We start from the raw sequence: 22,522 nt of genomic DNA, 5'->3' as shown, positions 1-22,522 counted from the left end.
CGCTCCCCAAACAAACGCCACCGTGTTGCCATTGACAGATTGGCAGTGTGTGAGGTGGCTCCATCCTGTTGAAACCAGGTTTGCTGAATGTCAATATCTGGAAAAGCATGAAGCCATGGAGCAAAAAATTTCTCCAGCATATGAATGTAATTTTAAGATGTGACAGTTACAGTGGAACCATTACCAACATCAAAGAAGTAATTATCCCTCGACAAGACACTGCACACCATACAGTAACTTTAAGGCTGTGTAACGGACGTTGATGAAGTTCACCGGGATTTCTGCGAGCCCAGTAACGCATGTTCTGCTTATTGACATGCCCATTTAAATGAAAGTGGGCCTCATCAGACATCCAAAGATTTTCAAGGAAATTTGCGTCCTCATAGATTTTAGTCAGTAGCTGTTCACAAGATTATTGTAAGCGTAATTCACCGTCATTTGGTTTTAGAGCTTGAACAATCTGAAGATTGTAAGGATGAAACTGCAGGCCTTGCAATATTCATTGCAATCTCCGACGCTCAAGTCGCAATGATGAGGCGATTATTCGTACAGAACGACTCGCACTGCATCAACATTTTCTGGGGTTCGAACAGTAACTATACGCCCAGGAGGCTTTTTTCTTTAAGGCCGAACCAGTCTCTTCAAAATTCCGAACCCATGATGATATGGCATGTGAAGAAGGAACTCGACCGCGGGGAGGAATATCACAATGGCGTCGTGTGCAGCTGTTACACTGTCGCCATTTTCGTAATACGCTCTCGCGGCAGCGGCACGCTCCGCACCACTCCACTGTTCCATCTCAACTAAATGACCGTTACTACTTGGCGTCATAACTTCCGTCCCCAAATCCTACGAGACTTACAGGTGTACCAACAACAACTTCAAAATTTCCCGTTTCTCTGCGCCACCCTGTATAATTAAAGTTGTTTTTGTGTGTAAAATTTAAGTTTTGCAGAAAGCTTATCCCGGTTCATCATTTAATTTATGTAATCATATAAATCACTAAAAATAAACTTAAGGTTTAACTAAGCATCTTAAGGTTGATAAGGAATGTTTGATAAGAATAATCCAGTAAAATTTAAGTACCGTAAATTGGCAGTATAAGAAATGGTAAAGTTCCAATTGGTTAATTGTCTATTCAATCATTTTTTAGTAAATTATAAAAATAGTGTCGTTCCATATTATAGGTCATTCAAGCTGAGAGAAAAATAAACATAAAAATTCGGGAATTAATGTTAAGTGTAATTTATTGAAAGGCTAAAATCCATAAAAAATACAAATAAACACTGAGATGTAAAACGACACCCAACTATTAGCCTACATCTGCTGTGTACTAACAGACATTGTTACAGCCTCCCTCTGATACGGGTTGCACTGATCGACAATCAGGTAGCCCACGTACAGTAGTAGGCGTGTTTGATCAGAATCGGTACTCTTGTTTGAGTTTCATCAACATGTCGCTGACGTCATGGCGGCACACAAACAAGCTTTGAATGTGCTTGAAACTTCAAAAAGGTCAGCTTTATGGGGTGCTGGTACATCAGCAGGTTAATGCCCTAAACAGGGTGAAATTCTGCCAGTGACGTTTTAAACAAACATTTATAAGTACCACTAAATTGGTTGTATGATCTAATTATTTCTATAAAGTTGCAAACACTCCTATGTTGAAGTTATTACTGTATAAAGTATAAGAATGTAAAATAACGCAATATTGTTTTAAAGATAGAGGGTTGAGGATTTGGTATAAGAAAAAAATGTTAATTATTGATATAGATTCATATATTTCTGCTGGATACCAAAAGGGTTTAATTCTGGATTTACCTTCAAGTTAAACTAATTTTGCAATCCTATGGATATCCTAGAGAAAACTATCACTATCCGCAAATTTCGAGATATCGGGGTGCAAGAGTGGATCTGTAGATTCAGGATACTGCGAAAGATGACTGTTGGAGTGGGTAAAGCACCCAAAGTTAAAGGATTTTGCTAAACTGGCCTCCCCTTTTTCCAAGGTGACATGAGGTGTGTATAGTTCCCGCTATTCCTCAAAGGATCTCCACAGGAGGCGACTCCTTTCCGCAACTTTACCTATCCTGGATATCTTGTCTCACCGTAAGCAAGCGAAAAGGTCCTATCAGTACGTTAAAATGTATCCATATCCATGGTAATTGTAATGTTATTTATAATGTATTAAGTGTTATCCTTAAATATTCCTTTTAATAACAGAAATGCAATATTTAAAGTTTTAATACTTTTACGATATTCATCACTTTCAATATTCAAAGTACTCTATTTTCTGATAGAGTGATTCCTTAAATCTTTATCTTAGTGGAGGTTGTTTAAAGGTTCTATTTTTATCTTACTTCAACAATACCCATTTTGTAGTGCATAATCGTTCTGAAGTGTGGTTTGCGGCATTATAATCTAACAATATATCTTAATCTAATCAATAATCTTATCAATTATATCTATAACAATTCTGCAAAGTTATGTGAATTATATCTGATACCATTTACCAAACATTAGGGTGTTTACAGACATTTTAAACACCCTATATAAACATACATTTCTCAGACTTTGAACGGTCATTATCTTTAAGCCATAATACCGTAATTGGTTGAGCTATAACTACATTTAGTTTCTTTGTGTAAAGGTTTTATTGACGATGGAAGGTTTGAAAACAGGATTTCGGACATTTGCCATCGTACAAAAGCTATAACACAACGTTTCGAGTATTACAATCTATCCTCATCGTCAGGTGTATTTGTTAGTACATACAAACAATTATTTTTTATGTACTAATACCTCTCCAACCTGACGAAAAGGATAGATTCCAATTCCCGAAACGTTGCTTTATACTTTTTGTTACATATAACAATGGCAAATGTCCGAAATCCTGTTGTACATATAGATACTACATTTGTACTAAGTTTATTCTGAATGTATTAAAACATTAAAACATAGATATTGCTCGCGCTTACAAGCATTATATTGCACAAGGTGAGCTGTGTCTTATTATGATTCTACAAATTTTAAAAATATGTGACAGATGATATATTTGTATTTTTATATTATTTTACGCGTTGGGCTTAAAAGATTCGCCGATTTTATACGACAAAGGAACGGGGTGAAACCTGACAACACGGTGTCAGATGTCATGGGAGAGAATGAGAAAAAGAGCACAAGAGTTGAGGTGGAAAAGTGGGAACAAACAATAAAATATACTTGCTCGCTCTTTTCATTACCTTGACTCAACCTTTTACATCCTTTTTATATCTATTTTGTTTTGTATCCCCGATATATGTGTTAAACTAACTATCATGTCACACGTTTAAAAGTCATCATATTGTTTGCCTAGAGATATATTCATTCTGCGATTTTTCGTCGTCATCTTGGTTGTCCATAAGACAATTTAAAACTGTTTGCTAATGCTTAGCTTCATGTAAAATTGTAATGTCAAGTAACTGTCATAATCCCGACCGTTGTTGTTCATGCTAACACTGTTTCTTCTCTGTCTGTCATCTACCGATGGTTGCTATTTTCACTACAGTTTCTCCCAGCAGAAGTTTCTTCACAGAATCATTAAAAAGTCCGCTAAACAATGTATCTCGCAGACAATTTGACAACTTGTCACAAAATTCGCAGTTTGTGTAAAGTTCTTTAATTGCACAATATATTTTTCAACTTATTCATGTTCTTGCTGATCCCGCACACTGAATTTATAATGCTCTGTTATAACTGTCGTTTTGGTGCATATAATAAAGTTGTTATACCAACTTTATTTTATGCACTGAGTTATATAAGTTATAAAAGGAGATATTTGATAAGTAGGCAAAATTATAAATTCCAGAAAGTGTTATAAAATATTGCGAGATAAAAATCTGAGATAAAGAACTAACAGGAGACCAAGCATATTGTACACCTTTTGTTTCTTAACTTCAACTTTTCCACCTCAACTTTATTGAGCGACAAAATCTGCCGCTTCCCATTGTCTCACCACACGGCATCTGGCGTCATTAAATGGTATGTCTTTACCATACTCCTATTATCCTTACTGTATGAATATAGCTATATCCTGACTCTGTAAGTGTGTATGAAAGTATGTATCCTATTTTATATTAAGTGTAACATTATTAAAAGGGAAATTAAAGAAAAGAATTATTAATAACACGATATGAAAGGCTATGTCAAGGAACAGAAAAGGGAGAAGACTAATATTGCAAACCTATTGTTTGTTTTCTTGAACTTTTACTCGGCTGCTTCCTATTCTTTCTCATGACACGTAACGTCATGTCAGTTTTCATCACGTTCATATGTATAGAGTCAGGAATGTCTTTCATGCTAGATGTTTACGTAATATAAAACTGTGCTGGCAAAATTATATTTTTGAAGTATTTTCTGTTATTAAACGAAAGAGGGTTGTACAGTTCTTGTACTAAACACTTCTGTTTGAATCTCTTATCCTGCTTAGTGTTTATATGAACTTATATGACTGGGAAATGTATATATATTTATACTAACTATTTGCTTATCAGTAAAGTTTCGTTCGGTTTCGACGGTTGCAGTGTAAGTGATGGTACTGATTTGGAGGATGTGGTAGTTGTGTGGATGTGTCAGGAGTAGTGTAGAGTACTGGAATTAGTGTAGACGTACGAGACGGCTGTAAAGGTTCAGTGACGGGTCCATAGGGGCTCGTACTAGTGTGGGAGTTTTATTAGCGGGGAAGTAATTTCATGATGCCGTAAGTGGTGACACTGTTTTGGAGGAGTTGGTAGTTGTGTGGAGGTGCCAGTAGTACTTGAGTTCTGGAATAGGTGTAGACATATGAGACGGCTGCAAGGCTTCTGTGACTGGTCCATAGGGGCTTGGACTAGTGTGGAGGTTGGACTGGTCGGGAAGTAATATCACAGTGGTGTAAGTATTGGTACAGATTTGGAACTTATTGGGATTTTTTTAGAAATGCAGGGTTAAATACCATTAATGTCCTGGTCGTGCGAACATTTTTAATTAATCGTATTCTAAATCATTATTTATCAAAACCATAACGCTTTTATCCAGAATATCGTCGATAAAATTCAAACAAATACTGAACTCAAAGCTTATTTACAGTTCTGCATTGTAAAGATTACTGTAAGTATTAAGTACTGCAAATCATCAGTTAAACAACAACAAGAGCGCGTGTTCTATATCGCAAATGTTGATGAGACATAAACAGAAACGTAATCAGACAAGTCATTGAGATGTAAATCACCCAAACTGGTTACCGTTACCAGCTTGAACTGTACTTGATAGCTTACACGTGTATAAACAAGCTGCCAATACAGGCTTAGTGCATAGACACCATTCCAGTCAGTAAGTATAGTGCAGTGGAATTCCCGTGAAACAAGATTTTTGTGAATAAGACGTAATAAACGATAATATTGGTTTATATAAAAAGTTGTAATGTTAAAACAAATTGATTTCATTCTATTTATTTAATTTTTATGTAAAATGTGAAATATTCCTTTATAAGGTAGGGTTTTACAAATAATCAAAACATTCTTGAATAAAGCACTTCTTATGCAAATATTATTGGCTGAGTCAACTCGAGTTTAATTGGAAATTCAGTGAACAAAGTTTATTGCCATGAGAACAATTCCGAAATTAAAATGTGAATTGATTTCAAGGAAGACCGGCAAACTGAATATCTCCCCTTTATGTTTTTACTGAGAAAGGATCGTAAAGACAGTTAAGGAAGAATAAAAACATGATTTATTCTGTATCAATCCACACGAATTTACTTAAGTTTCGCATAATAATAAGTTATTATATAAAAATATCAATATCATTTACAGTTATATGCAATACTTGATATTTGAGGAGTTCTGAGAAAGAATTTTTACATGTTTTAAGTTATGAAATATTTTACTTTCAAGGTTGTTGAGCTGTTGTAAATTTTTTGTTGATCAATATGATTAACTGATGAAAAAAAAATATTTTGTAGCTTTGTGGGGTAAAGTTTTCAAATTTATAAGTCAAAGGAGGAGACATTTTATCTTGATCTCAACTTTCCTAGGCTGCTTTAACTCTTTGATTAAAGGAGAGGAAAGGTATTCAAAGTGACTGCTCACAACCAAATTTCCATTAGAATGATTGGTCGTTAAATAGTACGCATTTAATTCCACGGCTGTTAATACACTTAAGATATTCAAATTCAAAGTTGAACAACCGTACTACAAGATACTTGCTCTAAACGTGAGTGAGATCTGTAATACTAATACATCACAATAGTTCACAGTCACTTTCTAGATCATCTTGGTCGTTAGATTATTTGGTGTTGGGTTGATAACTGACTTAAGTTTTTTTTTCTTTTGTAAGCCAAGCCGATAAATGCGGAAATTCTTCTAAGAAAGAGTGGTAGCATTCTGGTACATAAGGAAGAATAGCTTGAAGGTCTTTCGATTTAAGAGGTTGTACATGTATGGAGTTTATTGCTAAGATGGACTCAACACTATTCTGATTCGTCTGTTCACAATAAACGTTTATTTGCTTTTTCTAAAGCTTTAATCAAAGTAGCTATAACTATCCTTTGAAATTGTAATCTTGAGATGAGCTCATTTTACACACAAATTTCTACCGTCTTTTCGTTACATTGTTTATTATTCACAGTACTTTCTGAACTGGAATTTTGTCAAACTCTTCTCTGATTATGACTCAATTCTTCCACTGTAGCTGGTTGATAAGAAACGCTTTTCCTTTTCCTTAAAGTAACCTGAGAATAGGAATTTACAAAATCACAAAACATATATCCTGAGGGAATATTGAATTTCACCGTTTCTGCAAGTCACACCCCGCACAATACGCGTACAACTGCAATCGATATACATTTCGGGATTCAGTTCCTGCTATGAATATGCAACAAAGGGTACAAATGCGAGTTCTATATTAATATTCTCCGAATATTTGGACTATGCTACTGTCAAGAAGCTGAGTGCCTAATAAAGACTTGGAGCTTATGGTATTCTCCACGTCGTCCTCAAGTCTTTGATAGCAAATGAATGTTGCGCACTACTCCAATAATTATCCACGACTGCTAATTGGCAAGGTCTTGTACACAGTGTGACAGCGAACAATTATCAGTGCTGCCAATCAACCACGCTTACCAATTCAAATTTCAAAATTTCCTGTTTTTTTAAATCACCCTCTATTGATTTCCATTTATTCGCACTTAATCCCATCCTACATTCGTTAGATAGTGAAAACTGGTGATGTCCTTTATGATAATAACCTACTAATCTAATTTGAATAGCTTATTTTGAGGAACCATAGTATTAATTACAATGCCAAAAATGATCAGTTAGACTACCTTTCCTTAAATGAAAAGCCAACAAATGGTATGAAGATCTTTATGGGTTCATGTTTAATGTATTAATTTATACTTTGACATTGGGTGTAACATTCGTTTACGTGATAACTTGTATATTTATGGAGCTTATACTATGAAAATATTGAAAATTCACAACAGCAAGCATTTTAAAATGTTTTATTTTGTGGGTCCTTTTGATAGCAAAACTATCTTCTTTAGATGCTCCACCAAAGTAATTACGTATTTTAGCATTCCAAGTATGCCCTTTTGTCCAATTTTAAGAACATGTTACTTAGCTTAGTTTTTCTCTTGGCCCTTCATTTATAAGAACAATAATTAAAAATGTTTGTGCTAATCAAGAAATGTTTAGTTAACCGTTAAAATTCCGAAAATCCGTAATTCTATAAAAAGAACTACAAAATGTATTGTTTCATTATTATGATACAATATATACGATATTTCGTGAGAAAAATAGTACTACATGTTAGTAAACTTTGAATTTTATAGGCTATGCCTAATTACGTTAACAGCAGTAAACATAAATTACCCCTTGTTTGGGGGAACGATGAGGGTGCATAGTTACGTTAAAAGAGAAATAACGAAGTCCGGTTCGTTATTTCTCTAAAATACACGAAAACTCGCCCACTACGATCCACTGGCCTTCCCAATCCAACCCTAGAACGCCCCTATTAAAATGTTAGAATACATTATAATAACTCACTTGATTAAAATTGTCTAGATTTTATTAACAAAGATCAATCAAATAGTCAACTATAATGATCTTTTTTACTAATTTCTGTGACGTGTAATTGGTCGTGTTAAAATGCTCAAGGTAATATATCAGAACCAGAGCCTTAATCAGCATATGATGCTTATGGCCCAGAGAGAGACCCCCCCCCCCACCGGCATCATCCAAACAGTCCCCAAACGTTCACGCGCCCTGAAAGGAAGAATAGATACCAATAACACTTTGTAAATAAATACTATTTATGAGCATTTACTTTATAGATAAAAAGAAAAAGAAAAACTGATCAGGACCGTGTACCGGTAAGAAGAAAAATCTGAAATAATAATAGCACAGAAAGTACGAGTGGTAGATCAAATAAAAGGCCTTAATACAACGCAAATAAAGTAGAATACAACGCAAATAAACTAGAATACAACGCAACGAATCAGACCTCAAAAGGTCCACCCTAACAAAAATAATGGCTATTAAAATTTAAGTTTCTTTTCAATTATGGAAAGTAAAGTTAATTGTTAATAGATAGCGGATCATATTAAATAATACTCAAATTAGGTACTAAATTTACAATTAGAGTTCGAAATGCTGACGAAGTTTCTCGAAAGTATCCCGACCTGCAGTAAAAAGCAGTAACAACGCTTTGCAAACAAAAACAAGGAGGTTTTTGACAAACTGCTTCAGTGAGGCGTTTTGGTTAGATTTACCTTTTGTTTTGAATGACTCTTAGAGAAATAAATCTAGAGAGTTTCAATCGGGTGATTTATTGTAATGTATTCTGACATATGAAAAAACCGTTTCGTGGTTGGCTGAACCGGCCGATCGCAGTGGGCTGTTGTACGCTTTCATTGCGTTGTGATTGGGTATCAAACATTTTCACAAACATTCACATACTAATTATAATAAATACGAAACTGACTTTGTTTGTTTTGCTTTCACGCATAAATTATCCAACCGATTGCACTGAAATTTGGACGTACATTGTTAGAGTCCCTAGACTGACTATATTGTGTAAATAATATAGGCCTATAGGCCATACCCGATTGTATGCCTTCGTGCATTTGAAAAAAAAAAATCGTAGAGACCATTATATAAGAGCATTATCATAAGAGCTTTGAATAAGTAGACTACAGTCTTTTATTTAAAAAATGCTTGTGAAGTGTATAACTTACAGTGTATAATGTTAGTAGGATGAAAGTTGCTTGTACTTTAGACCATCAGATACCTCGGATTGAAAGCAAGATCAAATATATTTCGATTGCGTCATATTTTGGTTATTTAAACACATATAAAAACCAAAATATACAAATATTTAATAAAATCGGTAGATATAGAAGTAGGAGTTCTGTGGTGTAATGGTAGCACTCTTGGCCATTACAGTAGAGATCGGATTAAACAAGAACATTAAAATTATATTATAATTTACCTCTCCATACATGAACAACGCTAAATAATTTTCTTGTACTTCATGAAGATATTAAAATATTATGCAATATATTATAAATTTAATTGGTATTTGTTAATTTGGACAAAAAGCTCGATCCGTTCGGCGTCGAACCCTATTTGTAGTACTTAAATTAATGTAATGCTTATTGTTACATATTTCTTGATTTCGAATTTACACTTCACGTGTTAATAATGTTTAGAGAGAGTTTGGAGGCTCAGCAGACGGAATTGTTGAAACAGTTATTAGTCACGTGATGGACTGAATTATGTGGTTAATAATTTATGTATGATTGCAATAGTGGTGGGTTCCTCAAAATAGGCTATTCAAAATAGATTAGCAGTTATTAGCGTGATGGACATCATTAGTTTCCGCAATCTAACTAATTACCAATGCAGGCTGATATTAAGTGCAAGTGAATGGCGATTGTAATAGAGGTGATGTAATATAAGTGAACTTTTGAAATTTTTATTGGTAAGCGTGGTCGATTGGTAGCACTGAAAAACGTACGTCAGGCTGTCAACGACACCTTGCCATTAAGTTCTTATGGATACTTGGAGTAGTGTGCAACGTGCATTTGCGATCAAAACCTTTTTCAAGAACAATGAGTTCAATATAGAAGGCCATGTTCAAGTCAACAACCAAGCTTTTCGAGAGGCTGTCAAAGAATGCCGTATCGGACGCTCAACTTCTTTGCAGTCCTATAATAGTCCAACTATTCAAAATACAGAACTCGCATTTCTGCCCTTTGCTGCAGATTACGAGAAGCTGAGACCCGGAATGTATATCGATTGCAGCTGTACGACGATTATTTGGGTAACGTGTAAAGTAAAGAAATGGTTACATTCCAACCGCTCTCGGGTTCCGTCAGCGAGTTTGTGAATTTCCCTTTTCTCAGGTTACTTGAAAAGCAACGTTTTTATTAATCGACCAACTACAATGGAAGAATTGAAGAATTGAGAATTGGAAATTGAATTTGAGAAGTAAATGACATAATTCCAATCAGGATGGTATGGCAAATTATGAACAATGTCACGATAAGACTGCAGAAATGTGTCTGTCAAAATTTAGCTCACCTGAAGATTATGACTACGAAACATAAATTATAATTTACGGTTTTTCGATTTCATTACTTTGTCTATTACATGATACAATAACTGTTTATAAAATCAATAACTTCCCGTTTCTTTGAAACATTCTGTATGTTCTCCACAAACAATCATAAGTGTGTTGAAATATCTTGACCCAGTTATGTAACAGCGTTCCGTAATAAAAGTTTCTAATGGTAAACTGAACGTGCACAGAACGCTGGTCCCATGTATTAATATAGTACTCGTATTGCTATAGATCCTATACAGGTCCATTCGTTCCCTATACACAACTTTATTGTGCTATTCAATACCGTGGCAAAGTTGGAAAAATAAACGAAGTAGGAAATCTTAAAGTTTCTTTATTGTCAGTAAACACATATTCCCAGCACTGAACATATTTCGCCAACAATTTCCTAATGTTTTTATCCACTTTACTCCTCCACCCGTTATCCTATAACGTAAAGTTCTCAGCCTAGGCATTTCTTCTGAGAGCTCACATCCGTGTGTACATTATTTCCTAATATGTACCATAACCTGGCATAACTGTTGTCTTAAATATTATGTACTAAAATAGCTGTCAGAACTCCGAGATACTTGAAGAATACCATTAAGTAAGCAATTATTTGAAATATAATACTTATGTAAGCTCAATTTATATTTAAAATATTTTAGTTATAAGTAATTTCTATGTATAAGTTATATGCGGCCAAAACTGAAACTGATCTATGAAGTTATGGTTGAATGAGTTTATTTTTTATTGGCATTTTTTGACATTCTTAATCATACCCCTTAGAATTTTTATCCGTTATATGATAAGTACTGTGTCGGAAAGGTGGTTGAATGCTTTATTCTCCGAAAAATATTAACTGAAATAAATACAATATGAAACAGAGCATCCGACCCATCAACTTTAGCATAGCAGTTGTTCCATCAACGTTAGTCGAGTAGCTGTCCTATTAATCTCAACAGAGCAGCTGTCAGATCATCCTTAGAATAGCAGCTGTCCAATCAACCTTGGCAGAGCAGCTACCCCATCAACCTTAACAGAGCAGGTGACCCATCAACTTTAGCATAGCAGTTGTTCCATCAACCTTAGCAGATCATCTGTCACCTCGTCCTTGGTAGAGCTGCTGTTCCATCAACGTTAACTGAGCAGCTGTCCCATCAACCTTAACAGAGCACCTGTTCCAATAACCTTAGCAGATCAGTTGACACATCATACTTGGTAGAGTTCCTATTCCATCAACGTTAACTGAGCAGCTGTTCCAATAACCTTAGCAGATCAGTTGACACATCATCCTTGGTAGAGTTCCTGTTCCATCAACGTTAACTTAGCAGCTGCCCTATCAACCTTAACAGAGCAGCTGGCCCATAAACTTTAGCATAGCAGTTGTTCCATCAACCTTAGCAGATCAGCTGTCACATCGTCTTTGGTAGAGTTGCTTTTCCATCAACCTTTGCAGACCAGTTCTTTTATCAACCTTCTCAGATCAGCTTTCGCTTCAAACTTGGAAGAACGGTTGTCCCATTAACCTTAGCACAGTAGATGACTCAACAACATTGAAAACTATTCGGTTTTTGTAAAAAATGTTATTTTTGTATTTGCTTGTGTTATTATAAATACTTTATTTATAGTGTTTACTATATTGTCTCTTCTTGCTTTATTTAATGTAATTATAATTCTTAATGCAGTACTTGCTTATTCCTTCCTATGGTTGTTTTGTCTCGTATTGCGTAATATTAATTTCTAAGCTTTTATAGTTAAAGTTTACCAGTGTTTTATCGATGGTCTGATTATTTAGGTATAGACTAAATAGAATACATTTAGGTCTTGAGTAGATATAATTGAAAATTAAAACCTGTATTCGTACAATCACCGAAAATAAAATTATTATTTGCATATTTTCATGAAAACCGTGATAGTCCTCTGTAAACGCCAAGCAGCATTTTGGTTTCATTGTATTTATAAAAAGTTAAACTGGTTTTATGCAATGCAGGAGATATTCAGTCAACACAAAATTAGTTGCAAGTCACGAAAGAATTAACAAAGGTCCACTGGTGACATGCAGGAAAAGCTGTAAGTGAGCAAAGAGAGTTTACTGTGCAGCACTGTTCGTGTATATAAAAAGTTCCTTCTCGTAAATGTTTGCTCTTTGGGGTTAGTATCATTTTTATTTAAAATTTAGAGTTCAAAATTAAAAGGAACAATTATATTTTCATACATTGAGTATTCCAATATATAATTAAAAGGACATCTGAGAATGTCAGTTCTTTTACAAGACAACGTCATGGCGTTTACGTGATGATTATAATATGGCACGTCTTGAGGATTTTTATATGAGGACATACGTGACCTGGCAAATTTGTTTAGCTAGTGAGAACAAGATCATACTGTTGAAATCCTTCAGGCGTTGCCTGGCTGCTCTATATTGCGCTCTACTTTCGATGTCCTTCACTACGTGATCCGACAGATTTGATGTGCTAGTAAGAACAAAATCAAACCGTTGTAATACCTGAGGTGTTACCTGGCCTCTCTATATTGCGTTCTAATTTCTATGTCCTTGACTACGTGAACTGGCAGATTTGTTGAGCCAGTAATAACAAGATCACACAGTTAACATCCCGGAGGCCTTGCCTAGCTGCTCTATAATGCCTTCTAATTTCAATGTCCTTGACTACGTGACCTGACAGATGTGTTGAGCCAGTAATAACAAGATCACACAGTTAACATACCTGAGGCATTGGCTGTTCTATATTGCGTTCTCATTTCGATCTTTCCATCCAGACTTATTAAATAGGTCTCTTAGTGTTGGAGAATGTTATGTTTTAATATTAAGACGTCCTTGAGTACGTGATCTGGCAGATTTATTCAGCCAGTAACACAATAATACTAACAGTCGACATGCCTAAAGCATTGACTGGCTGCTCTATATTCCGTTTTCGTTTCGTTCTTTCCATCTGGAGTTATTAAATATGTCTCTTAGTGTTGGAGAATGTTATGTTTTAATATTAAGACGTCCTTGAGTACGTGACCTGGCAGATGTGTTGAGCCAGTAACAAGATCACACAGTTGACATGCCTCAGGCGTTGACTGGCTGCTCTATATTGCATTCTCGTTTCGCACGTTTAAATATCCAAGTTATGATTGAGACTTACCACAATACTAAAACTTCTCTCTTTAAAATTGGTAATAAATCTGATTTTACTGTAAAATAATGTACGTATATTGATATGAAATTGTTTCTTTTTCTAATCTATGTGAAATGTACAAAAACCTTATTTAAACACGGAAGATGGAGAATATTGAAAGTATCTTACAATGTTATGTGTATCTAGTAGATTTGTTTTTACTTTAACAAAATTATTTTCAGATTTACATTATTATTTTTATTATATTAAAAATATTACCATTCTAAAATTTGTTGCGTATTATTCTAAGCCAGAAAAATATCTCCTGACAATTACAACACTCAAATAACTCTGAATAAATATTATTTTAAATTATTATTTCACTACAAAAGTTGTTTCTTCTACAAAAGCTCTTAAAACTACAGGGCTATGCAAAAATATGGATATAGTATTTTAGCTAGCTATGTAACAATACTTATTCCTGAGAATCAGGTAAGTTAAAAATGACGTGCCACTAAATACCCTTCAAATTTAAAAAAATTCTATCCAAATCCAAGATGACCGATTTCAATATGGCCGCTGGTGTCGTCTATAAGTTTCGCCTCAACATGCAGACACCACACACTGTAGGGCACGATTCTATTTTTCGTCTGACTTTTTTTAGGGGTTTATTCAGACTTTTGCCTCACCCTGTACATTCAATATGGTTATTTTTAACTAGAAATCAACAGACGTTGTAAATGTGACAGGCTTATGATATGCGCATTACATCCAAATACTCCTTATTTTTATGTGTTCACACATTTAACACATTAATTATTGCTAGATAGACAGTGGTTAGTAAAAGAGAAAATGGCAGAATATCTTTTGAACAACGTTACATTTATAATATGTTAAATATAATGATAATTTTTATTATTATTTCTATGATTACAACTCGTAGATAAATTTGACTTTCATACATATTAAACGTTTAGAAAAACTATGGTACGACACTGATATCCATCTTTTGTTCTGTATTTTAACAGAACTAATGTCTATCAACAGAGCTAATTAATTGGTTTGGTCTAAACTCCTGCGTGGACCACATTGTGTATACACTAGCAAATTGTGGTCTTGTTTTGTCCAGAAACTACTTGCCCAGTTTACACTAGTGGTTGCAGTACAAACAGAACTGGGCATGTTGTGTGTGATGAACTGTCACTAACTGAAGCCACTCCCACACCATATGTGCAACAACTCGTATACAGCATTGCAGCTGTATTATATTATTTTTTATATATTTGTTGCAATATATTAATTAGGGATAATGTTGCGAAACTCCAGCCAAGAGCTTAAAGATTCATTTCTGAGGTCACAAACAGTTTTTACGTAAGTGTTACTCGCTATAACATAAAAGAGTTTACTTAAGCTTTTAAAAGTCCCCGCTGGTGATAAAATAGTTCTATGAACAAAGAATACATATATTATGCATGTTTCCCATATCCTAGAACAAATTATAATTTTAAAAATTATGTAAAAATTTATAAGTAGGATATTTTCAAATTATAATTTTAAAATTCGAATTCAAAAAGTTGTATTAAATTTTTGTCTACAAAAATGAGCTATGCTCAAGTAAACGTATGAAACGTTAAATTAGCAACATTACATAATTTGTAACAAGTCAATCATTTACAAATTCTACAGCTATACTAACTTAAAATATTTGTGGCTGCGAGTGAAAAAAATACTTTAAATTACATTCTATTTACTCGTTTAAAAATTCCTCATCTGTGTAGTAGGCACGGTCAAGGAGATTGTGTTTTAGGGAAACTTTGAATTTATTGTAGGAATTTTGAGATGTGGGGAAAGCTTGTTATACAATTTCAGAGCTGAGTAGTGTTTTATCGCTTTCTTGTAAAATCGATTGATTCTTAACAACGTCTGTAATCAGTGCCCTAATAATCTCAGTTCTTAGGGCTACGTAACCAGTGTATTGACTAACTCGCAGGTCTAACTCTTACAGTTCAAACCATCGCTAAATAATGAAAATCGTTGCATATTTCGGTCTTGCTGTAGACATGAATCTCCAGAAAACTGATATTTAACAAAACTGATACAGCCAATAATGTGCATCAATTTAAAAAGAATAGTACAGTGGGTAGCTGAACCATGAGTAATTAGCAGAGGCTCAACCAATATGACTAATCAGTGATCAATTTGACTATTCAGCATTAAATTGGACTAATCAGAGATCAAAATGACTAATCGGTGATCAATATAACTACACTAATGTAACTATACATGCAATGATCAATATGACTGCCTATCAATATGATTAATCGTCTATTAATATGACTATTAACTTGATAACTTTTCACTGTGTTAGTGTGGAAGGTGGATCCTATTTCTGTATCTTGGTAATAATATGAAATTACAACAATTGCTGCTGTTTTATCGAATTCTGTACAATGTTTAGTTTCTTCTCCTGCACGAAATTGTTTACACATTAAATATTTTATCGTACAAACGTTATTACAATTGATAACAAAAAAACATTACAACTCTTGTACACTTGAAATGAACATATTCCATAGTTACTTAAAAATATAATTATGTAAGTGTTATATTCAAAATATTAAAGGAGTTTGAATAAAAATTACTATATGACAGTAAAAAATTAGCAGTCGGATACAATAATATATTTTTTTTTAAGTTTTTGTAAAAAAATTCTTTGTAATTTTGAAATCGAGTATTATACTTTGAGTTGCTAAATAGCTAATTTGGTGCATATCTACTACACTTTGTAAAAGATTCAGAATGATATGGAATATTTGCACGTTGCAGTCGTTTCAGTCCAAGTTGTCGTTCAGCTCTAAGAAGATTGTTGCGCTGAGTTGCTCCTAATGTAAAACCGCCTACCAAAACTTGAATAAGATAGAATATTTCTATGTTGCAGTCATTCCAGTCTAAGTTGTCGTTCAGCTTTAAGGAGAGTGTTGCGCTGAGTTGCTCCTGGTGTAAAACCGCCTACCAAAACTAGAATAAGATAGAATATTTGTATGTTGCAGTCGTTCCAGTCCAAGTTGTCGTTCAGCTCTAAGGAGATTGTTGCGCTGAGTTGCTCCTGGTGCAAGACCGCCTATCACAACAAGGAGGCCTGCTTCAACCTCCAGAAGATTGGGGAGGAGTGTAACCTAGGTGAGTTGCCTCTTAATACTAATTAGACTAATTTTGAAACTTTGTTACATTATAATAACTCTAGGAATAAGGCAGGGCTTTACAGATTTTAGATAACTAATACAACTAGCATAATCAATAGTGCAATTAAAATACAACTCATTTCCTCACTTCTATAAGAGAGAGTTCTGGGAAATCAAGATTTAAACATCTTTTGGATATATATGTTTGCAATATAGGTTTTAAAAATATACTGAATCTCTCAGAAAATTTCCTTTGTAGTTTAAACTCAAATGTATCAAAATTCTGGATGATCTATCTAAAAGCAAATTGCATATTGTTTTGTTTTTATTTGCTATTAAAATCCTTTTTTATATCTACTTTTTTATTGCTCCAATAGTATTATTCACATAACAATAAAACCTTTGTTTCTGCATAATTACAAGGGATTTCAATTTTACGATGGAATTAAAAAAAAAATTAATTCTAGTAAAGTGACATAACGGTTTAAACAAAATTGAATTGATTTAGCACTATGAATAGAAAAGTTATCCTTATCCTCGTGTATATATCATTATGGTTGATGAATATTAATCTTCTCTTTCTTTAAAATAGGTTGTAAAGCTGCAGCAATGATGCTTTCTTGAAAAACTGGTGATTATTAAAATAAAAATTATCAACTAATCATTTAAAAATTATATTATGGGTTTTATTGATATTTAAGATCAAAACCGTTTCTGCTTTTCACATAAAAAAAAACTCTTCTATGTATAAGTATTTTGAGCAGTTGAAAACTATGGGGGGGGGAAGTAAAGCTCTGTATTCAAAATATATTTTAGACAAGATTATAAACTAAATCTCCAAATTAGTTTTAATTTTTAACCCAAAAATTTAATAAAGTATCGATTTTTATATCCTAGTTTTCGATTGCAAAATGGTATGAGGTTTGGTACTGTGATTTTGATTTTCGAAAAGTATTGCAACTCCGAGGATTTATTATTCGTAATACGCACTTTGTAAAACGGAGGACTTTTTCCATATTCATTTGGAATATCTGTAAAATAATATATTAAAGTATATTAAAATAATATATATATATAAGTTAAAACACAGTTTAATAAAATAATTGAGGTTTTGCATAGTAGAAGAAATCGCTTTACATTATTTTTTCCTGGGTTGAAAGCATTTCCACTATTTAATTAAACAATTTAACTGTCAGAAACAAAGCAAATTCTGTTTGAGGGACAGAAGTGACATTCTGAATGAAGAGTGTTGCAGTCATGTCCTTCATTAGGACAATTCAATTAGGTTGTGTTTATGGTTACATGGCTTTGTGTTCTGTCTAAACCAATAAAATCGTAACAGTTTTTTGTGAACTAAGTAAATTACTTAATTCTGCCCTCTGAACGATGTTATTCATTGAAAGATTGTATTTTATATGGAATTTTATTTAACTGGGACTATTGATCTTTCTTTGGCTTTATACTGTGTAAGTTTATTTTTTTTTAAATAGTTTTGATCTTTTTCTTGGACAATGCAGATCCTTTATTTTAATAGTATCAGCGTTATGTTACAATTCCGTTAAGGGGTTTTCGAAAAAATTCAAAATTGTTTTGAAAAAATAACTTGAAATATAATATGTTTGTGAATGATTTGTTTGTTAAATTAAGTTAAATTTTATGTGTTAATAAAATACAACACGATAACGATATATTGTAGATAAGTAATTAATTGTTTTGTTTTTCTATAGAGTAGTTATAATAATAACAAATCTTATAAAAATTAAAATTATTGTTTTTTTATATTATTACTATGCGTCCTTTTATCAATATGGCAACCTTTTTTGCTTGTAGTGTATACTTACAAATCCATGAACGTAAGCAAGTTGTTCAATTCAAACATTAAATTGAATTGTTTATTGGGGAATCTCAGCTATTTCGGTCTTCAAAATTCAAAACGTCTACTATTTTTATGTGGTAAATCGTATTCTAGAATATTACAGAGCGATGAAGGAACACACTGTATACTGCCTGCTGTGACAGTCAACGCACGAGACTTTTACTCACTTAAACTTACTACTTAGAGTTTGGGGTGTCATCAATCGAAATATAGCTATCACTGGAACATTAATCGAACGATAAATAGTAAATAGAATAGAATATGATTTATTTTTGAAAATATTACAATAACACATTATATACAATGGTATACACAATGTAATAAATCAATAAAGTAACCTAAACAACCAAATGTATACACAATGTACAAACCTTATGAGCAAACTTAAATAAAAATTTAACATTCTTGTAAATAAAATTAAAACAAAAACACTCGTAAATTAAAAGAAATATTTTCAAAAATAACTAGGGCCTCTAGAGGCAAGTGCCTGTGGAGAGGTTCCTTTTATAACAAAAATCTTTTTCAGCTCAAAGAAAATTTCAACAAAAATTTGATTTTTTTTATAAGATCCTAAACAAAATTGATTAAAAGTTAAAAAATTAAAATTTGATTAAAAATTAAAAATTGCTGCAGTTACAAAGCAAATGAAAATCCACAAATAAATTCAAACTAAAATTTTACTGTTACCTTCTTTAATTAACTAGGAATCTATGCAGAGAAGAAAATTTAATTAATAAAATCCCAATAACCACTTCTTTAATGTTTCTGAAAATAACTTTATATTCTCACAACTAATAATTGAAGAAATTATACTAAACATTTTAGGTCCCAAAAAACAATAACTATTTGAAAAGATGCTAACAAATGTATTTGTTTTGTCAAAGTGATTGGTTTTTTTTGCTGAGATCAACTGAAAAATTCATATTTTAATATTTTTTGTAAGAAGTATTGCAAATCTTTCAATAATTTATAATTTAAAACATTATTTATTAATTTATAATTCATTCTTCAGTTTGAATATTCTATAACAAACTACTTAATTGTTGAACTTTTATATTCAATGTTAGTTTTATATATTTATTTTATGCCATGAAAAAGAAAAGGGGGCGACAAACGATGCCGACCTGGGTGCCAGATACCCTTCGTAGGTCACTGTATTAGCCATCATTAAACTCGATTTTGCCTATGTGGAAAGATAGGTTGATCCACAATTTTTAATCTATAACTCTACTCATTCTCGACATATCCACCTAAGTAATATACTTCGCTCACGCTCAGCCACATCCAATGACGGAGCATGCGCCATAATCAAATACGATATAGTCTATATATAGACGGAGCTTCATGGAAAATCTCAAATCTATATCTCAATTCGTTTTCGAGGTATTCTGTAAACAAGCAGACAGACACAAGAGAAACTATGCCAGTTTTCTGAGTGGTAAGCTTCACTAACGCTCGGAGAAATGCCAAGGTAGGCTTTTATGTAGTTGTTATGCTTGTTTCATTATACAGCTAAATTAAACAAAATAAATTACTTTAGTAATAATAATTTTATTATTACTTACAGAAGGATAAAAAGTGTACTTTCTACCGTAGAGAATTACATTTATTTGTTAACAGATAGAGTTCTGGCCGATGTAATAGCTCAGATGTTAAATGCAACAAGTGGGGTGGTTTTAAAAGCTCTTACAACATCACCAGTTCTTGCAATAACGGAAGGTTTCATTAAAAGACAACAAAGAGACATCACCTGCAGCTGACGTCTGGTCGACCCCAGATGTGACTTTGACACTTTTGCCTTGTCTGTGACATCGGTCAGTTATGACGTCGTTCTTTTGAGTGTTCCGCAATCTTAAACTGATATTTTTACAATCAAACCGATATTGCAGCTTTCTTCAACCATGCAAGGTCGATTTTATTATTGTTGGTTGTGCTTCTTGAAAGTCATGTGATGTTTGAGTCTTTTAAACTTATTTGAGATTTTAAATATATATATATATATATATATATATATATATATATATTACAATTCTTTAGATTTTGGACATACTTATGAATAAAAGATAAACATATTAAATGTAAATAGTCTAAAAAGCCTTAGATCTGTGATTTTCCTAATTTAATTACTTAAATTGCATTATAATGAATAAATAAAGGGATCTTCGTACCAATATTACTCCACTATGTTTAGACCGTGAGTAGTGTCTAACTATACTATCTATAGCAACTAGTCCGTTAGATTGATCGGCTATTCAGTATTTACGATGTAAATAACCTATAATGTAGCAAATCCAAATCTACTCGTACATGAGTTATACCGGTCTTGGTTGCGCACATTCATTGCGCACTGCAGGTTGTTACGGGGAGATCTCGAGTACTCTCACGCTGCCTATGCGGCGTAAGGCGTCTGCCGCAGTCAACTTGTTAATGTTTAATTCTGAGTGGTGTGCCTGTCCCTTTTGCCTGACTTCACAGTGTTATATAGTAGAATACAGCTCTTATATTACTTGGTGATCCCCAGCAGGGGACCGATGTCACTTAAATCTGTGCAACCGTATGGATGCCCAGGAGCGGCACATAGCTAACCGCAAATGTCCAGATTCTGGGGTGCAAGAGTAATTCGATAGGTCTAGTCTATTGCGGGATATGACTGTTAGAGTTGGTTCGTTTCGTTAGGTAAGAGTCAAAGGTTCTTGCTAGCCTAGACATAAGGGTGTGCCACCCCCTCCTTGCTTTGAGTGGAGAGGCTGGTTCAGAGCTGGCCTCCCCTTCTCCTGGAGAGGCATGACTTTGAGAATAGTGCCCTAATTCTTCCTATGGATCTCGATAGGAGACGGTCCTTACCCTCTAACCTTACCCATCATAAAGATCGTGTCACCCCGTAGCAGCGCTAAGGTTCTTAGGGGACTAAGTTCAATTTATAAGCTTTGCATCCTGCTTTGCAGAGAACAAAAATATTACCTAGTGAACTTCAGTGATTTTTTTTGTGGAAGTGGAGGTGTGTGGCGGAGGAGAGTAACTGTAAGGGTGGGATACCAACAAATATCAGAGGCTGCTATCCTGCAATGTATCCAAAATATCTTTGAAGAGATTTCTTTAATCTGAAAGTGATGCTCTCTTAATTTATCTCATTGTTATTTTCTGTTTTTCAGAAAAATTATTTTAAAGTTGTTTGAGGGCGAAAGGATATAATTAAATGAAGGCCTTGAACAATACATATTTATCTTTTTTTAATCTTCCATTTTCAATGGAATATTCCGAACAACACTATAGAATTTTGGCTGTCCAATGTTTATTTATTAATAATAATTTATACTGTTGAGGATTCTTGTAATTCTTCTCTCCCAATTTGGATTTTATCTCAACTTCAGGTTTCATCTCCACTATGGATTTCATCTCCACTCTGGTTATCATCCCAGCTTTGAGTTTCATACACACTGTGGGCTTCACCCCCGCTTGGGTTTCTTCCTCTCTTGGTTTGGGTCCCGCTTTGGGTCTCATCTCCACTGTTGGTTTCATCTCCACTGAGTGTTTTATCTTTGCTTTGGAGTTCATCCACTTTGGGGCACTGGTTTAAAAATGAATGCGGATCCCTGATAAAGGACTTTTTGAGTTTTGAAACTGTAATCCAAAACCAGTGGTAGGTAATTTTAAATCCATGACTTAACAATATAATTGTTTTTATGTTCTTTTTTATCTTTAAGGAGCTAATTAAGAAG

General features: G+C 33.6%; 1 protein-coding gene across 9 annotated transcripts in view; it reads left to right on the top strand.

Moving 5' to 3' along the window:
- LOC124357810 (eye-specific diacylglycerol kinase) overlaps nucleotides 1–22,522 on the top strand; it is a 613,754-nt gene that overhangs the window by 496,584 nt on the left and 94,648 nt on the right. For all 9 annotated transcript variants that reach the window (XR_006921984.1, XR_006921983.1, XR_006921985.1 and 6 more), the window contains one exon: nucleotides 16,796–16,925. Coding sequence is in view for 2 of the 9 variants with exons in the window: in XM_046809866.1 (XP_046665822.1) it covers nucleotides 16,796–16,925 (130 nt within the window). In the remaining 7 variants the exon portion in view is untranslated. The remainder of the gene's footprint in view (nucleotides 1–16,795; nucleotides 16,926–22,522) is intronic.

This window comes from Homalodisca vitripennis, chromosome 3 (genome assembly GCF_021130785.1).
Source record: "Homalodisca vitripennis isolate AUS2020 chromosome 3, UT_GWSS_2.1, whole genome shotgun sequence".
In the NCBI taxonomy this organism is placed as follows: Eukaryota; Metazoa; Arthropoda; class Insecta; order Hemiptera; family Cicadellidae; genus Homalodisca; species Homalodisca vitripennis.
The sequence above is the reverse complement of the archived record's forward strand: the minus strand, read 5'-3'. Positions and strand labels throughout refer to the sequence as shown.